Source organism: Lasioglossum baleicum, chromosome 9, assembly GCF_051020765.1.
Source record: "Lasioglossum baleicum chromosome 9, iyLasBale1, whole genome shotgun sequence".
In the NCBI taxonomy this organism is placed as follows: domain Eukaryota; kingdom Metazoa; phylum Arthropoda; class Insecta; order Hymenoptera; family Halictidae; genus Lasioglossum; species Lasioglossum baleicum.
The window spans coordinates 17,543,562-17,561,422 of NC_134937.1; the positions used below are offsets into that span (position 1 = coordinate 17,543,562).

Here is a 17,861-nt window from a genome sequence, read left to right on the forward strand (position 1 = left end):
GTGTGTGCCTTTTTTTCATAAGCAAACAAATTCCTCGAACACGTCTCAACGATGTTATCTCTTTCGGTTTTGTAACGCTGCCGCGTTCGCGGGCTTCTATTTTCATTCGAGAAAATCTCGTTGTTCTCGCAATTTACACTTGTGTAAGTCCGAGTTTTATTCGTAATTTAACGCGGCAATTTTATTCAAATTTGTTGCGTTTGCAAACTCGACGTAAGCTGTTCTATGTGACAAGGCGCAATTATTTCTTAATTTATCACTCGTGCAGGATTAACCATGAATTTTTGTTTAAATCCGAAACAGACATGTTTCTGGGATGATAATAGACATGTTGTTTGTTGATTGTTAATATTAAATTAATATTGAACAATATTTTACTTCAATGTGCACAATAATTCAAGTATGTAAGTAGAACATGCTCAATTTTATACAGCATCGCAATCTAAAAAAGATCGTGGAGCCTTCGTATACTAACAGAAAGAGGGTAGTTTCACCCTTAGTCTAAACCTTACCTGTTCCCAACACTCAAATACCAGCAGAATGTATGCAACACTAGTTGAACACCGATTAAACACATCGAACCTTTCTCATCCTGTTTCGCAAGCCGCATCGATGTTTAATAAGAGTACACCTTGTTTGCACGTTCCTTCGAATGTTAAAGGGCAAACTCGGATGATCGAGGAACGTCTAGCTGGCATTCTATGAAAATTTTACAGCACGGAGTTCCCACGTCCTTCGAAATTTCTACACGCTCCCCAGTAAATAATAAAGTTTTATGGTGGAGGGACTTATCGCTTTTGAGCATTCTGTCGTGTAAGTACTTTTCCCGCGCCGCGCCGCTTGCAGAACTTCGGCTCTATCGGGCTGTTGGAAATACTGTCAGTTCTCTTGAAATTGTGCAGCACAGCACTAAGTGAAACGTGGAATAACGCTTGAAAAGGAGGGAAAATTCAGCTTCCGGTCGCGGAGGATCATCGCGCTAGGTACAATGGCGCGCGTCCCCCGGAAAAACGAGTAAAACCACCGTTCGACGATCATCGAACGTAAACGTCCCACGTTAATCCGGCGCTATGTCGCCCGCCATTTTATTGCCCTCTCTTCGCGACACCTTTCCCGACTGGTTATTACCTCGACCTTATTATATCCCGCATTCGACGACATCACGCTGAATTCTTTTCTCCGTGACCGAAATGCCAGCCCGAGTTATTACCCCGGATCCCTGGCACCGAGCTGAATTTATTTCGACAATGCTTGTCGGAACTGGCTAAAATAACGTGGTCGACGTGCCATTTATTTGTTAAGAATTTCGTTAACCCGGCGTTAGTTAGGTGGGGTCTCACAGACCCCAGAGATTTTAGATTGATTGTAACATTGTAACAACGGGTGACAGTTGTAAAGTATTTTTGAACAATAAAAATGTAATTTCGCGGATCTGCGTTTTTACTCTGATAAATTACAAGCCTCTTAAGCAATACCTAATCTTATATTTATGAAAAAATATATTATTTCGGTGGGTCTGTGAGACCCCACCTTACCACTTAAGATACATTTTCCCACCTTACCAACGCCGGGTTAAAATTATTAAACTTCGGAGTAACTAACCCCTTATAATTATAGTGGTGTCACGCGTCTTACCCCACCGTATGTACAAGCGCGTCCTTTCTCCATGGCAACGGCTACTGGAGAGGGATAGTGAGCGTGACGGTGGGGACAATTTTGTCTCGATTGAGGCAAATGTGCCCAGCACTGCTCTAAGCAAATGTCGATGGATTTCGAATCAGTAATTGATTCATTAAGTGAATCTTCGTCCTAAGGAACGTACGCGGATTCAGAGGAATTTTAATGCTATATTTGAGAGAGGCTTGCTCATTTAAAAAAAAAATAATAATCACAAAAAGAGAAGGATCGTATCAATACAAGTAAGTTCTTTTCAATCATCATAATTTTTTATCATTAACATTGTACAAGATTTACAAGATGGAATAGATACACGCGATGGAGATTATGCTTGCGAATAATCAGCAGATTCGCGAAGAAAGGCACGAATTCATTCGTGCTTCTAATGGTTTAATGTTCTGAAAGAAAGATAATAGCGTTTGTTTCGTTCCCTGGAAAACCGATCGAACCCAACGAGCACCGGAACAATGAGAATCCCGGGAAATGAATCAAAACAATGTCTGTAATCCGCAATGGAAACCGGTGCGGTAATTTAATCGGCGGAACAACTTTTGCCCCCGGCTACGTGCAACGTGTCGCCGACGACAACTTTCCCGACGAATTTGCAATGTAAACCGTGCTCTCCGGAACGACACGTGTACGATTCAACGGGTACGATTCGTGCAACGGGTCCAGCGATTATGTTTGCGCGGGTGTGTCGATAAAAATTCTTGCGCTTCCGGAATCGCTTCGACGTCGTCCTGTTTCTCCAGCTAACGACACGGTGCTTTCAATATGGACGTAGCTTTAGGTTTAAGATGTAACGTGGGCTTTTTGTGGAAAAATTGGAGAACTCGATAAAAAATTTGTTAGTTCCTCTGTCGGAGCGTTCTCCAGTCCTTCGACCATTTAAAAAATACTACTGGAAATGAAAAAGTACCATGTCTTCACTGTATTCGATCAAATTCCATTATTCCGTTCGCTATCTGTTCATCGGTTCTCGCGAATCAAAATCGACGTAACAGCGACGTATATCTCATCCAATTAAGCAATAATTGCGGGAAATCTCGAGCCGTGCCATACTTCGCATCAACAGGAAAGACTTCCTTCGACGACTTCAAGATGGCGGCGCTCGGGACTCCCGATAACCTTACTAAATCGGAGATAAAACTGTCGATGTTCAGATTTCCAAGTTCGGTCGTTTTTTTTAACGTTTCTCAGGAGTAGAATTATTTTTCATTGTTAAACTGCGGATTTGATAAATTTATGACTAGAAGGAACTAGCGAAGAACATTATTTTTAACGAATTTTCTGACAATTAGCTTACGGAATTTATATTTTACATAAATGTCTCCGCTGTCTAATCATGGCGGCGGATTAAACGTCGAAGCATCGTTTTCCATCCCTTTCTAACCTTCGATCCTTGCACACGGCGACCGAATAATCCCCCGATGATCGTCCAAAGTGGAAAGCTGTAAATTCGGCTTTAGAAAATTGGTTTTCTAGGAACGGCAGAGTTTCGCCTCGCCGTGAGGGTCCTCTGCGCCCCGACTAGGAAGAGAGAACAGTCACGTTTCTCGCAGCGTAATCGAAGGTGAAAATGGTTTAAAGGTCGATCGCGAGGACGCTGAAATCCTGTCGAGATCGACGCGAGCTCGAAGCCAGGCTCTACGGTCCGCGTGTGTAACAGCGTTTTCGTGCTCGCGAACACACAAAAGGGAATTATGCAACTCGCACCGGCTACGTGTGCCCGGTGATTGCGCAATCCTTGGACAAGACCGTCGGGGATCAGACGCAACTATGTTCTGCTTCCTGTACACGCGGTTTCGCGGCGCTCTCTAACCGCGGAGTTAATGTTTCTATCTCGGAGATCCGAAGGGACGGCGGGTCTCGCTGTTTACGTTAACGGGAAACTCACGCGACCGGTTGAAAAAAAATCCGGAGGTAATAGTTTTTACGAATGTTCGTGCCATAAAGAAAATTTTAAGTTCAGCAGACCGAGGCCTCCCGAGCTTCTAAGTGGGGATAGTTCTGGGACAATTATCGGCCAGGCATTTGCGACATTTATCGATAAAATACTGTAACAGATTTTGCAAATTTAAGCGAAATGAAGAAGTTCACGATAAACAAAAGCGTCGTTGATGGAACGGTGCGGAGCGATCTCGTTTATTAACATTGGCGGCAGGAGCGCATCAGAGGAGAGGATGGCCGGGTATTCGAAGCCGATCATAAAGTTGATCGGCCGCCATAAAGACAAAAAGCAGTTCGATAGTTCACCGTCGACGTTGCGTAAAAGATACGGTTATTGGCCGCGGTCTGGGAACTTTGAAATATTCAGCGGCCGGGATTGGTACGGCCATGGACTGTATGAATATAATTCCAAGTATTGTCCCAGAAAAATTGATTCCTTCACGCGTGCCGGTCGGCCGTCCCCCTAACAAACATGAAAAATTAAATCCACCAGCGGCCGGTACGCCGCTCGGATCCCCCCCGGCACACGTACAAATTAAATTGGACTTACAGGTGGCATTGACGGACGGACACAGATAATTTAAATTTTAAAGTGGACCCGCGTGGCTGTCGCGAAATTCGAGCGTCCTGCGGAATCGGCCAGTGACTATCATTTCCACGGTGTTTCATCCCCTCGTTCCGACGTTCATTCATCCCTCGTTCGCCTTGCGATCATTCCGCAGCGAAATTTTTTCAAATATTCACCGACGAGCCAACTTCAGCAATATTTATTTGTACTATTCCAATTTCATTTCTACTTCTTTTGGCATATTTGTTTCGCAGGATTTTCAAAAATAAAGAGGCTATTCTTCTGCGAATGTGATGATGATTGATGAAAATTGTTACGTCCCTTTTAAAGTAACTTTTGTTAAAGATGATATATTACACACAATTTTTGATTTCAACTAGTTAACATGACACTTCTCTATACAATTTATGAAAATGATTACGGCTTGCAATGTTCGCAACAATTGCCTCCAGAAAGTAACAGTAGTTGAAAGATCTAAACCATTCGACATCGGACCGAGTCATTGAAAAATGGCTGACATTTTGGGCCCCGAAACGGTCCCAGCAGCCCAACGATCCAATCGTGGATTAGCTCGCATCGATCCTTCCTCAGGGTCGTTCGTCTATACGAAATTGGCTGAGGATTTCCCATAGGTTGGACACGCCCCACCGTCTAGGTAGTTAATGACTTGTCTAGGTTCGGCCCTGCCATCTTTAAGAGACCGATCGCGTCGGTTAGAACCGATATGCCCGTGTAATCTCGGCCGGCAAATGGGAAAAGGTTGAAGAAGCTGATGCCAGCGGAGAATATTTCAAACGCAACGACACGGAAGAAAATTACGCGGGTTTCCGGTGGTCTTGAACGGCGAGCATCCGCCGGGAGATTTAAACGAGCGACCAGAGACACCGCGCTTCTCGAAAAGTCTTTCATACGTTTAGAATAGTGGAAAATCCACTGTCTTCTTTTATCGTTGACAGATTCTTACAGACCCCCCAGACCCAAGATGTAGAGAGGGAGAATGAAAGAGTGAAATAAAAATTGTCTGTTTTTGTTTCAGATTTATCCTAGTTTGAAGGAAGAAGGGTCCGTTCTCGGGGGCGCAACGCAAAGGGTGACAAGGTACGTGGTCAAGATTTTAATGCTCTCGAGCCTTCCCTTAATTCTAACATCGTGAACGTAGCAATTGAAGTTGCCGTATAACTCGATCCAAAAATCGTTTAAAAAATCTGTGTATACAATATACCCTCTATAATTTTGGTGTGCGTGCACGTAGAATTACTTTCGCTCGTGCTACGATTTCAGCAACACCTCGTGTGAAAATACTTTCGGGCGCAATCGTGTATAATTTTTAATTAAGTGACGCGCGATTAAAAATGAAGGGCGAGAACGAACAAGCGCCGGGAATCGTATAGCGAGAGCGGGGCATAAAAGAACAACGAGCCGAGGAGAACGTGACGCGTGTCGTGACAGACACACGTAGTTTCGTTTCGCTTTTTATTCGGCCCGTTTTACTGTTTTATTAACATTCAGTTTTCGTCGGGCCGTGTCCCCGGCGATATGAATCACTCGGCCGGCGTGTTCGTTTAAAATATCACGGATACGTAGACAATTAAGTGGATCGGTGGCCTGTACGAGAGCTTTATCGGTGGCGCGAAACAGGATTTAAGTGTCGTTTTTAAGAGCCCCGGCCCGCTGGAAAGTTGCCCGCCACCTCCTCGCTGGAATTGCACCGCTGTTAATAACACCCGAGGACGAGTACAAGCGGAGATAATAAGGATTCGGAATAGCTTGGCTCGACTGTCCATTAATTGCACACTTTTATTCTCGCTTTCGGTCCTCTTTATGGTCGCCGAGAGCTTCGGCTCTCGCGCCACCCGCGATTGTTTACTTCGCGCGAATTTCGCTCTTTTCCGCGGCGTCGCCGCCACCGACACCGATCAATAGCGAATATTTTACGACTCGTGCGAGAATCCCGAGCGCAAACCTAGCACGTATCTACTTGATTAAAAAACGTGCAGACTCCGCGGCGCAACAGATGCGATTCGATTCAATGCAGCGTCGGGTATTCAATCTATCAACGAGAAACCGTTGATGAACATCGAAGAAAGATCGATGATGAACAAATCAGCAAGATCAGGCTTTGGAAATAACTTTCAAATAAAATTTTTCATCGATAAATCAGTAAAAAACGTCGCAAGTGTCTAAATCATGGGACAAGTGGTATGAACCACTTTATCATTTTGGTGAGGACCACTTCTGTACGAAGACAAGAATCAAATTTCCGGGACACAAAAAGAGAAGGTGTTCTGTTTCGTGTGAATCACTGTTCCCCTATAGTCTTCCCTGTGTAAGAAATCTTCACGATCTATAAATCTAGTAGTGTTCTTACCAAATTCTTTAGTTCTTGTACATATTTTCTGCATGAAAAAAACGAGTTCATAAATCGCGAAATAGAGGAAAATTTGAAGAATTTAAAAATACTGTTGCGTTAGTCCTGACTAATTAGACGTATTTAAAAAAGAAATCAATATCATGCAGCTGATGCAATTAGTGGAAAAGTCTCTTCTTTTTTAATCATCTTAAAAGGTCGAAAGTAATGTAACGGTAAAATTTTCTGATGTTTTTCCCGTTTCGTATATTTTATGCATTAAAATCGAGCTCCTGAAATTTAAAATAGTATGATCAAAGAAAATTATGTTCTCAAATGTATTGAAATTATTAAAGAGAACCTCTTATCCGGCTTCTGTTTCTCGGGGTTGATGCAGAAAAATTTTATTTTCAAATCCGCAGTCTGTTTATAATTATCATCGAGGTTAATAAAATAGCCGGGAGTATTCAAAATATGTACGATCAAGAGTTTCGGAAGCAGCTTGCTTGCTACAAATAGTATCGGGCTCCGCAAAATAGCTGCGAGTATTAAAACCATAATCAAGCATCCTGAAAGACACTCTGCGATCCTCTAAATCGACTTTCCGCGGTGTAAGCAGCTCAGAAAGGACTAATCAGAGGGCGTATTCGACTCGGGCAATTCGTTCGAGCTTCGGAAATCGCTTTTCATCGGCGTTTAACAGCTTCGGCTTTTCCCCGGCCATCATAATTTCCGCGAGTATTTCCGCGCGCATAATCGGACCGCCACCGAGCTCTCTCGGTTCGTTCCGCTTTAAGTGCTCTTCCTACTTTGATGTTCGAAAGATTATTCCATTTTTCGGAATTTGCCAGACAAAATTACTCTTCCTGTTTCAACAGAGCGAACACGTTTTTTTACGGCACCGTACTGATTGTAGCCGAGATTATTACGATTCTCGAAAGTTTGCAGTAAGTCAACTATTATAGTTGCCTGCGAGAGAAAGTCCGAACGAATTTATCGATTTTTATGCAAATTCGTATTTGCGCGAAGAACCATCACGGATATAAAATTGAAGTATTTTTGGAAGAAATCAGTTTCTTTACTAGTTGGTTCAATGACTGAAGAATGAAATGAATCTATTGCATTCAGCGTTGATACTTTACAAATTAATTATAAAAAAATGTCGGCAACAAGCCAGCAACGTCGGAATTTTACCAAAGGTTTATTCGCGTTAGTGTGGGAGTATAAAATAAATAAATTGTGGGAGAAATTTGATTTTTCGAGAACGTCAGGGTAGACACCCCTCGCCGGGGATCCGGGGAGGGAAAAATGGAGAGAAAAGAGGATGTTCGGCGACACGGGGATTTGAAATCGCCGGTTTGTTCGCCGACGATTTCCACGAGGAAAAAGTTGACGCGGCGCGACGGAAAAAGAGAACCGTCCGGCGTGTGGCGCTTGCTCGCACTGAAATTCTTTAAACGCGCGAACGATTTTCCCGAGGAAACGGGGGCCTCTCGCGTTCGGAATGTGTCAGCGATCCCAACGCGACGGAGCCTTTATTTTTTCGGCTCGGCGGAAGGAATGATTTCGGCCGGAGCCTTTTTCAAACGTCTTTTGAGCGGCCGACTTAATGATCTTCCGTCACCGCGCGCCGTTTCTCTGAAAGCTTTCACGGAGATTCGACGGTTCGAGCTTTCCTGCCAGCCTGATGGAAAGAACGGTCTTCCGCGAACGCGGTCTGTGATAGAGTAATTATCTTTTCATTGGGTTGTTTATGCTTTCATGTATATCATTTTTAAAAAAAATACAATATATCTGCTCATGTACAATGTGCAATGATCAGAGAATGTTAAAATGAACGTATACAATAAAGAAAAGACACAATGGACTAAATCTTCCATTCCACGTTTCGCATATAATTAATTTAATAAATCCGAGTACAGTAAATTCTCTATAAACGCGAACGCACCGGGGGGATTTTGTCTCGTTTTTCGATCGTGGTCCTACTTTTTTCGAGCTTCAAAGGCCGAGCCGAACGTAGAGAAGGACAGCGCGTGTAAAGCGAGACCACGCGCGGGCCTTTGAACTGTGCCGGCGACTTCGACTCTCCGCGTCTCTTTCTTTTCTATACGCGCTATCCTTCCTTGCAGTTTAAATACCATCGAAGGAAAACTATCGAATCGGAGCGTTTGCATGCATCAGGAAAAGACACACTTTTTGTAGTTTTTGAACTGTTTTAAGTAATGTACTTAAGATTTATTCAAGATTTATTTAATTTTGTTTCTTATCAAAAAATTGTAATGGAGCGAGCGACGCGCGTGACTTGACACGGTGTTCGGTTTTGCGACATGATCGGTCATAGTTCATCGCGTCTTTATATTTGCGAAACCGAACGTTAAACATCTGGCACTCCGCGCGGCAATCTTTTTAATAGGTTTTACCGTTAATCCCGACATTACCGTCGAAAGTTTAGTTACTTTATGACCACCGTAACGCTTGGCCCTCACAACATTCTGTTTTTAGGCGATACAACAACCAGTGCCGTAATGAGGATATGAAGTAAACCAATGTGTAATGACAAAAAAATAATATAATAAAAATATAAAACAGTTCAGCATATTTTATAAAGTAATTTTTCTCGTTTTTTAATCTTTGCATAGCGTCGAGATCGCAATTTCTCTTTCTTTTTCATGTTCTAAAGTCACTTCATATGTACGTACCGTCAATTAAACCACTAAATTCTTTCAAATTATATCGTGTTTGGTATCATTTTAATCAGAAAAATGCCAGAAATAAGGTAGTGAAAGTCCCATAACAGAATCATGGAAAATGAAGAAGTTTGACTGTTGGTGTAACGTTATGATGACTCACGGGCGTTTGAACTGTGCCGGCGCGCTGCGACTCTGCGTCTCTTTCTTTCACATACGCTGTCCTTCCTTGCGCTCGAAACTTTCATCGTCAATTAAACCACTAAATTCTGCTTAAATTATATCGTGTTTGGTATCAGTTTAATCAGAAAAATGCTAGAAATAAGGTAGTGAAAATCCCATAACAGAATCATGGAAAATGAAGAAGTTTGACTGTGGTGTAACGTTATGATGACTCACGGGCGCGTTTGAACTGTGCCGACGACTGCGACTCTCCGCGTCGCGTTTGTAGTGGTTCACACCGATATACCGAGCCGAGTCAGTGTATTAGTTTGGAGGGGATATTTTTGTCGCGTTTATCGTTGAAAGATTTTCGCGTTTATAGAGAATTTACTGTACTTATAATCTACAATTTTGTAGAGACGAATCGGACAACGTTAAATTTAACTCATTTTAAAATGTAGAGCCTCGACACAATTTTATTTCAACATACATTCCATGAAGCCTGTACAGTATTTTCTCGTTCGTTGCGAAACTGCCGGGGGTTTGAGTTCGCAACGAGCGAATACTGAACTGTTTTGTGATTTATGACTGCGTCCAGATACACGCCGAGCGCGCCGAGCGAGACTTCAATAGGGAGCCGAACATAGAGAAGGACAGAATGAAATACGGATCGGGTGACCGAAGCGTGTCGCCGTCGCCGGCACAATTTAAAGGCCCGTGAGTTCTTACAATGTAGTAATGGCAGTGATGGAATTGTTCATTTTCTATTAGGCTTTTATGGGACTTTCACTAACACATTTCTGGCATTTTTCTGATTAAAATGATACCAAACACGATATAATTTGTCCAATATTTAGTGGTTTAATCGACGATGAAAGTTTCGAACGCAACGAAGAAGAGCGTATAGGAAAGAAAGAGACGCGCGGACAGTCGTCGCCGCCGTACGGAGCGACTCGGCCGACTCGGCGTTGACAGGCAGTGGAGTGGGTAGGCACGTCGCAACGAGCGAATACTACATTATTCGCAACGAACGAGAAAATACTGTAGTGCCTCAACATTATCAATTCCAATTACCCAGTAGTATCAATCGTAATATGAATCATAATATGATTATCATATTGTTTGGCAATGTAGCCTCTTTGGTTTACAGCGATCTAAGCTAATTCATCAACTGCATAAAATTAAACTTCAATTACCCTTAAGCTTAGAAATATTAGTTGCCCGACCCAATATTAAAGTTTGTTTTCTCATTTTATGTAAACTATGACTGTATGAATATGTATATACGGTAATTTACTTCAGTGCAGCAGAAATAGATCTCAGTTGAGATCTGAAATGCTTAAAAAAAAAGAGAAAAAGCATATATTCTATGTGAATATTAGTATATTTAAAACAATTTTGAAATTTTGGGACCGCTGTTCGAATTTGCTTGGCGTACCCAAATAAACCGGATTTTAAAAGCGACAAAAGGCTCGTATTGAAAATTCGTCGCATTGGGATTGTCAATTACGAGATTGTTCGCCGTGTGTGGGACGGGCGGGCGGGCGGGCGCGCTCGTGTGCGTGTGTGGGAGACTTCTTTGACCGTGCTCGGCGGTATAATTACGGACGTCGGTGTAGCACGAGCAATATCGTAGAACCGATAGGATGTCTCGTCATGCCCGTTGATCAAAAGTTATTTCGCGTGTCGCCACGAAACGCCATTAGTCCCACGGCGATCCAATTCGTGGCGACGAGAACACGAATGACCGAAACGCGGCAGAAATTACGTGGTCCGAGTGGCACGTCGCACCTAGCCACACCAGAATGTGACCATTTAAGGTCGACTTCGCGGCTGACCGACGTTCTCCGACCTCGAGTCATTGTTTAGATTGGATTCACGTACGAGAACGCCCCGGACAAGGGTCCTCCTTGAAGGATCCACCCAGGCCACGGAAACCTCACGGAAAACCCGTACAGAGTACAATAGCGAAACAGATCCAATCAACCCCCCTCCTGTAAAAATTCCCACGAATTTTAAATCCCGGAAAAAGAAGACACTCTCTATCGGAATAAAAAGCTTTCGTTTCCATCCGCGAACAATTCCGCGGGTCGCGCTATTATCGCGTTTAGTTTTAGGATATCCAGCCCGCTGTGCTGATTCTTTCGACGCGATTACCACCCTTTCGTAGAGCGAAAAATATCATTGCGACTGCAGCCCTCTCTTCAGATCTTTTGCCTTAATTGCGTGCTGATTTTTACATGCAAAAAGCGGCACGATTTTTGGAGGGCGAGTTTCAAAGGGGTTGAAAGGGGCTGTGCTGCACTGTGATTGAATATTGAAGATTTGAATCCAGTGAAACTTATTAGTACTGACAATCTTGATTTTCAAGAGGAAGGGAAATTTGTAATGAACGTTAAATGCGAGAAAAAGAAAATTTTTGAACGAAAAAAGAGAAGGGAATACAGAAAAATATACAGAAGAAAATACTAGATTTGACTAAAATTTTCTACAGCTAAAAGAACAAACTCTGAGTTATTCCTTCTAGAATTCTATGCATTCGATCGTCTTTGTTAAAAATTTTGTAAACACAATTACACTGTTTTCGAGATCGCTTTCAGCCGCCGGAAAAACTCTGGGTTCCAACGAAATTGTTCGGGATTCCGTAACTGCGGATACATAATTGTTGCGCGTTTCGCCAAGCTGACAGGGGCCAGACTGCCGTGAAATGGCAGCCATTAGCCTCATTTGCGATTTACTCAGAGAGGCAACGAGCCGATCTTTCGCCGTTGCCGCGCGTTTCGAGTTTCTTTCCGGGGCGAAAGGACACTCGAGCTAACGAAGAAAACGTTCTAGCAAGACGGCGACAGCGGCGGCGGCGGCTCTCCTTTTGCCAGACACGAATTAGTTCAGCACGCGAATTATCATCCGGCTCGATCGATAAGAACCACCAGCGGGTCCCAATTACGCGAAAACGCGTGGTGTTCCTCGCGAGCATGTAATTTCTCCCTGCGCGCCGCGCCGAGTAGAAGCTAATTTAAGATGTGGCACGGAGAGCACGGCTAATTGGTCAATATTTGATGTTTCCCCGGGAAACTGGAATAACACCGAGGCAATTTGAATGAAGAGCTAAGAGCCGCCCTGTGAACGGCGATGCTGAACGTCATCGAAATCTTGAGGGCTCGAGACGAGATCTTGTGGTTTTTCACTGGCACTTCTGGCGATACTGATAGGAGCACATTCCTCCAGTCTGAAACACGACTGGTGGACTTTTCTTTTAAGCGAGAACGTTGTTTAAAGGTACATATAATAAGTTTTGAAAAAAGTGATTCAAGCAGAATCTACTAATATAGCATCTTAAAAAATACATATTGCGTTCTGTCAAATTAATTTTTGCATTCTGAAAAATTACTTATTCATGAATTACCGATATTTAATGAATTCAGTCCTAAGTCAACGAAGTACCCTCAGAAGTATCACAGAAATGTTATTTTTTGAAGCAATATTTGCAACAATGGATCGAATAATCCCAGTAAGTAAAGTCTAGTGTTAATTAGTGTTAATAAAATCAATGTATCGGATACTTTGTAATTCTTCGATCCAAATTAGAGGATTGATTTGGTGCTGTAGTGGTTGCAACGGAGGAATTCCCAAAATGGCGTCGTCCAGTAGCTTCTTACGGCCTTCTTATTTTTGGACACCTGCGGGCACGCAGTTCTCGTTCCATTGACCTTAAAAAGGAATCGCCTTGGGGCCTCGGGATCATGGCGTGGGCGTACAAACCAGCCTAAACATGGCCCACGCAAGAATCATGCCGCGGATTCGGTGCAGCCATACCTAAAACTTGTCTCCATGTATGTATATGGGAACAAAAGCTGTCACGCGATCGAGATCTTCATTCACGATAGCGCGGACCTGTCCTGGCTCTTGTCCTTTACTGGCGCCTTTATCCTTGCGCTCGACAATTCTGATTTATACTTTTGCGACAGAAATTTCCTTGACGTCACTGCTCGCATTTCTTTCCCATTTCTTCTGTTCCAACCGACACGAAAAATCGACAACTGTCTCCCTGACTGAAACGCGAAATTAAACGACGTGGAATCAAAAGGCGATGTTTGAGATATTACCGAAGAACATAAATGTCCAAGAAAATTTCTTTCAGGTACTACGGTGGATTTCAAATGTGTTTGAACACTAAAGTTCCGATTCCTGACAAATTGTCAATATTTAATCATGAATTTGGACCCATTTTAAAGCTCGAAGCTTCTACTTGAAAACGAGTCCACATATATTGCTGTATTATTTTTTTCAACGAAATGATCACAGTCCAAAAATATAGACAATTTCTTTAAATTAAAAAATGCTTACGCAGATTAAAAAATTATGGAATAATCACCGGTGGATAATATGTTAGGAAGCATGATAGTGGGATATTTTCATTTCAACAATATCCGCGCGCAGCGCAGCAACCGTGAAAGCGAAAGAAACGCCGGAAAACCTCGATAACAGAACTCCTTCTTTTCTCTCGGAAGAGAAACACGCAAATCGTATTGGCGGCAATCGAATAAAACGACTACGAGAGGCTAAAAGAAACGGGGCGAAATAAAACGCGGAGGCAAAGAGAAAGTCGAGCGTGGGCGAGGCATAGCGATGGATGAAATTAGAAAAATCGGGGTTTCCCTTGAAGGGGGAGAACGACTGTGTGAAAAATGGAAAGGTGTCGGTCAAAGAAAAACGGCCGCGATTTGCGAACGTGCGCGCGAACGAAACGTCGAATATTTCACTTGTAAACTTGAGTTTTTGAAACTGGCCGTTGCCGAGGAGCGAATTCAATATTTCCTGTGGCCGTGAACCCAAATTTGGGAAGATCGAATTTGCTTTTTACCGTTTCATCTTTAAAACTCGTAAAATTTCGATATATTCCAGTGCACCTTCTTTATTTTCCCCTATGTTTATGCTCTCGAATACGGTTTTCCGGATAGAATAGAATCCGTCCAATCTCCAGGTGGGTGCAAAGACAGAATACTTGGAAAGTTGTTAATTACTTTCGAAATTGATTACAATTCCCGAAGACGCTCCAAGGGTCCATTTAATTCGAGACCTCCGAATTAAGCGCTGAAAATAATTGCTTAATTGCTAATTCGCGTGAGCCTTTATCCGGCGGCGTAGTAATTCTCAACTTTCGTCGCGTTTCGCAGGGCAAATTGCCAGTTTGTTGGAAACGCGGAAGAAAAATGAAATCCTCTTACAGGGAAAAAAAGGGGGAACGTTTTCCTTTTGCTGCGAAACAAGTGGGTTAATGCATTTTTAAATACGCCACCATTTTTCTAACGAGCGTAAAATGGAAATTACAGTAGAACCTCGCTCTGTGCAACCTCGTTTATTGCACGGAAATCTCGTTCCACTTGTTTCGGATTGTGGCGGATACATAATACTTAGGAGTGGAGAACAAGTGATCGGTTCTCTTGCACAACCTCGATCTTTGCATGCAATTGCGGTCCCGTTCCGTGCAATGAGCGAGGCTCTACTGTACATCGTTTCCCAGCAGGCGAACGGATCACACGCGTCGTTCCTGTAACAGAAATAAAGTGGAAACCGTGTTTGCCGGTAAGAAAGGTGAAGAATCGCGTTGGGACGCGTATCGAGAATCGTTTTTGTTCCCGGTAATGCTAAATAAAACGCGGCGGGCAAAAAAGCTTGGCGACGTAAGATGGCGCTCTCGGTAAAGGTCGTCGACAAAAACGAGAAAGGTGGAAAGTTCACCGAAAATAGCTCGATGGTCGTAACGTCTCTGCGTATAAACATGTTACTGTACACCTGTGCTTACACGAGATGAGATTCGCGATCGGAATATAAAACAAGCGCATCGTAAATGCGCGTACGCGAGGACGAGCCAGATTACCAAGCAGTCGGATCCGCTTTGAATCCCAAAGTGTACCATTTATAATGCGCGGATTTTCAAATCGAATTACGACATTTCGATGGGTCCGCGGGAAAAGGGAAATCCTGCTTTCTAGATGGCAATTATTCATTCACTTCGGAAGACACTTTTTTCGTCGAAAATAATGAATTTTGTACCTATAAATGTACCAATAAATGATGTACCTGCCATCCTTGTAATATAAGATATCTCATTTTTGCTTCATAAAACAGTAAAAAAATCGTAGATTAATTTTCAAGCAGTCGTTGTAAAGGGGAAGATTCAATCTACAAATCTGTAGTAGATTCGGTCGGAAAAATTTTTTTTGATGCTCCCACAGACGATTCAGTTTCGACCATTTTCGACCAAAAACGCGTCCTCTTTTTTCCCCTTGCTATATCATGCAAAAATACCCTAGCAAAAAAAATTAATATTCGCCGCGAAAGTAGAAGCTTCGTGCTTTAAAATGAGCGCAAATTTATTATTGTACTATTTTTTTTCACGAAACTATGATTGCTCGAATATCGACAGTTTCTCGGGAATGGGAACTTTAGTGTTCAAACACTTTTCAGATCCACCGTATACATTCGTTTCCGGTCACGTCGTTAATCCCCGTGAGCCGTGTATGGATTTTCGACGGTGCAACAATCTAGCCGAAGCTCGCGTGTGCGGCCAGAAAACGATCTACAAGCGTAGTTATCTTCGCATAGATCTTTCGCGCAGTTATTACACCGGCATTCCTCCGGTGTCTCGTTACGTGTCACGATATGCGCGAGAGTAACGTTACGCCTCGAATGAACGCTCCGGCTAGCGCGGAATTGAAATTGTTGCGACGCGCCCGTGTTTATAGGGCACCGTAATTTTTGAAAGTTCCAACGGCGCCGACGGACAGGTTCATAACGAACCTTTCGGTGCTCCGATCAATTTCGCTCGACTTCTTTCCGATTTTTCGACGTTTTTCGAAACTCTGCACCTCGGCCGAACGTCCCCGTAAATCGCTTCCTCGAAGATAAACCGTGTGTATGTGTGTGATAATTGGACGAAAAAAATTCTGTTTTCCATGAAAATGAATTGACGACATTCAGAACAGTGGAAGGATTAAAAGAATTTAAGCATAATCTTAAAGAAGTTAAGGATAATCAAAATAAATCGAGAGTATTCTGGAAATGTTCTGGATGAAACGAGACGATTGGAATTCGAATCTGAAAATGATTTCAACCATGCGATTTCCACAGATATATGTTTATGCCCGATAATCCTAGTGGGGATAAGTTTGCAAAGAAATTGAAATCGTGATCGACAATTTCTAAAGGGAGTCTTCTCGACGGGATTGCGGAAAATGAAGAGCTAGGAAAACGGCAATATGGTAACTATTGCCCTAAATCCCGCGCATGATACACCGCGCTGATCCCGGTAATGCCTCCTAACCGATTATTATGCTACCCCATGCGCATAAACGATCCCTGTTTGGTGTATCAATATGTAGAGGTCCGCGATTGGTGGATCGACGCCTACACGGACGTGCAACAACTATCGACACGTGCGCTTCGTTTATGCACTCCGTTAAGTCGGGTTCACCCGAACTGTCGCGTCGTCGCGACCTAATTTACGCGACGAAACGATGCGACACTGAACGAAGCCGCTCTGCATTGAACCGATACGTCATTCTCATAGTTCTTGCCGAATTATGTTAGACCCGCATTCACGGAAAACTTCATGTCCATTTATTCAAAATTAAATAGCAATTTAATCAGAAATGCAAACTTCAGCAGCGTCTACACATTAAAAAAAATAAGCAGCTACCACCATCGTGTTTTCCAAAGGCGATACATATTTTCGCACGGATATTAAACTACTTCTAAGATGAGCACTCGTTGACAAGGGTATATCTACAGAAGTATCCCGGCATGGTGGTATTATCGCCGATAAAGAAACTCTTGCGAGGTAGCATGGGAGATAAATCGCGAGGTAAGGGGTTAAATAAATTACGTGGATTTTATGAGACATTTATGGTCGCAGGTTCGGCGTGTTAAACAATTCGCGAAAGGAATAAGTAATAAAACGGCGGAGGATTAAAAGATGAATGACCAAGGAAGGAAGGAAGGAAGGAAGGAAGGAAAAAGCAACTGACAGAGAAAGAGAAAGGGCGGAGGGGGCGAGTACAACACAAAGACAAGGAATTTAGCCGCGTTTTTATTTCGATCGTCTTTTTCACAGGACAATCCGATCCTCCGGATGGGGAAGGAATTTCTCGAGCACACGGGCAGAACAGGGGACGCGCGGGTAACAGAATGACGGGGGTGAGAGGTGGGTGGGTGGTCGAAAAGACGAAAAAAGAGTTAATCGATGGAATTCCACGATTTTCGTCGATATTCTCGAATCGTTCGCGTGCGTCAGAGCGTTCTGCAAGAAGTTAAAAGGAACTTTCGTATAAAAGGAAGAGACTGCACAGAGGGTAGCGGAGGAGAAATTCCAGCAACGTTCCGCGTCTCCGAAGAGTTATGGCTCGGGGGACACGAAGAAACACGGCATGCATTTGCGAGTAACCGTATAATAGAGCCGCATTGTAGC

At 43.2% G+C, this 17,861-nt stretch overlaps 2 protein-coding genes across 3 annotated transcripts in view; one reads left to right on the top strand and one right to left on the bottom strand.

Annotated features, from left to right (window-relative positions):
• Urm1 (Ubiquitin-related modifier 1) overlaps window positions 1-17,861 on the bottom strand; it is a 386,421-nt gene that overhangs the window by 42,780 nt on the left and 325,780 nt on the right. The gene's annotated exons all lie outside the window — the stretch shown is intronic.
• LOC143211971 (uncharacterized) overlaps window positions 1-17,861 on the top strand; it is a 51,167-nt gene that overhangs the window by 22,688 nt on the left and 10,618 nt on the right. The window contains exon 3 of the mRNA XM_076430168.1: window positions 5,232-5,293. Coding sequence (XP_076286283.1) covers window positions 5,232-5,293 — 62 coding nt within the window. The remainder of the gene's footprint in view (window positions 1-5,231; window positions 5,294-17,861) is intronic.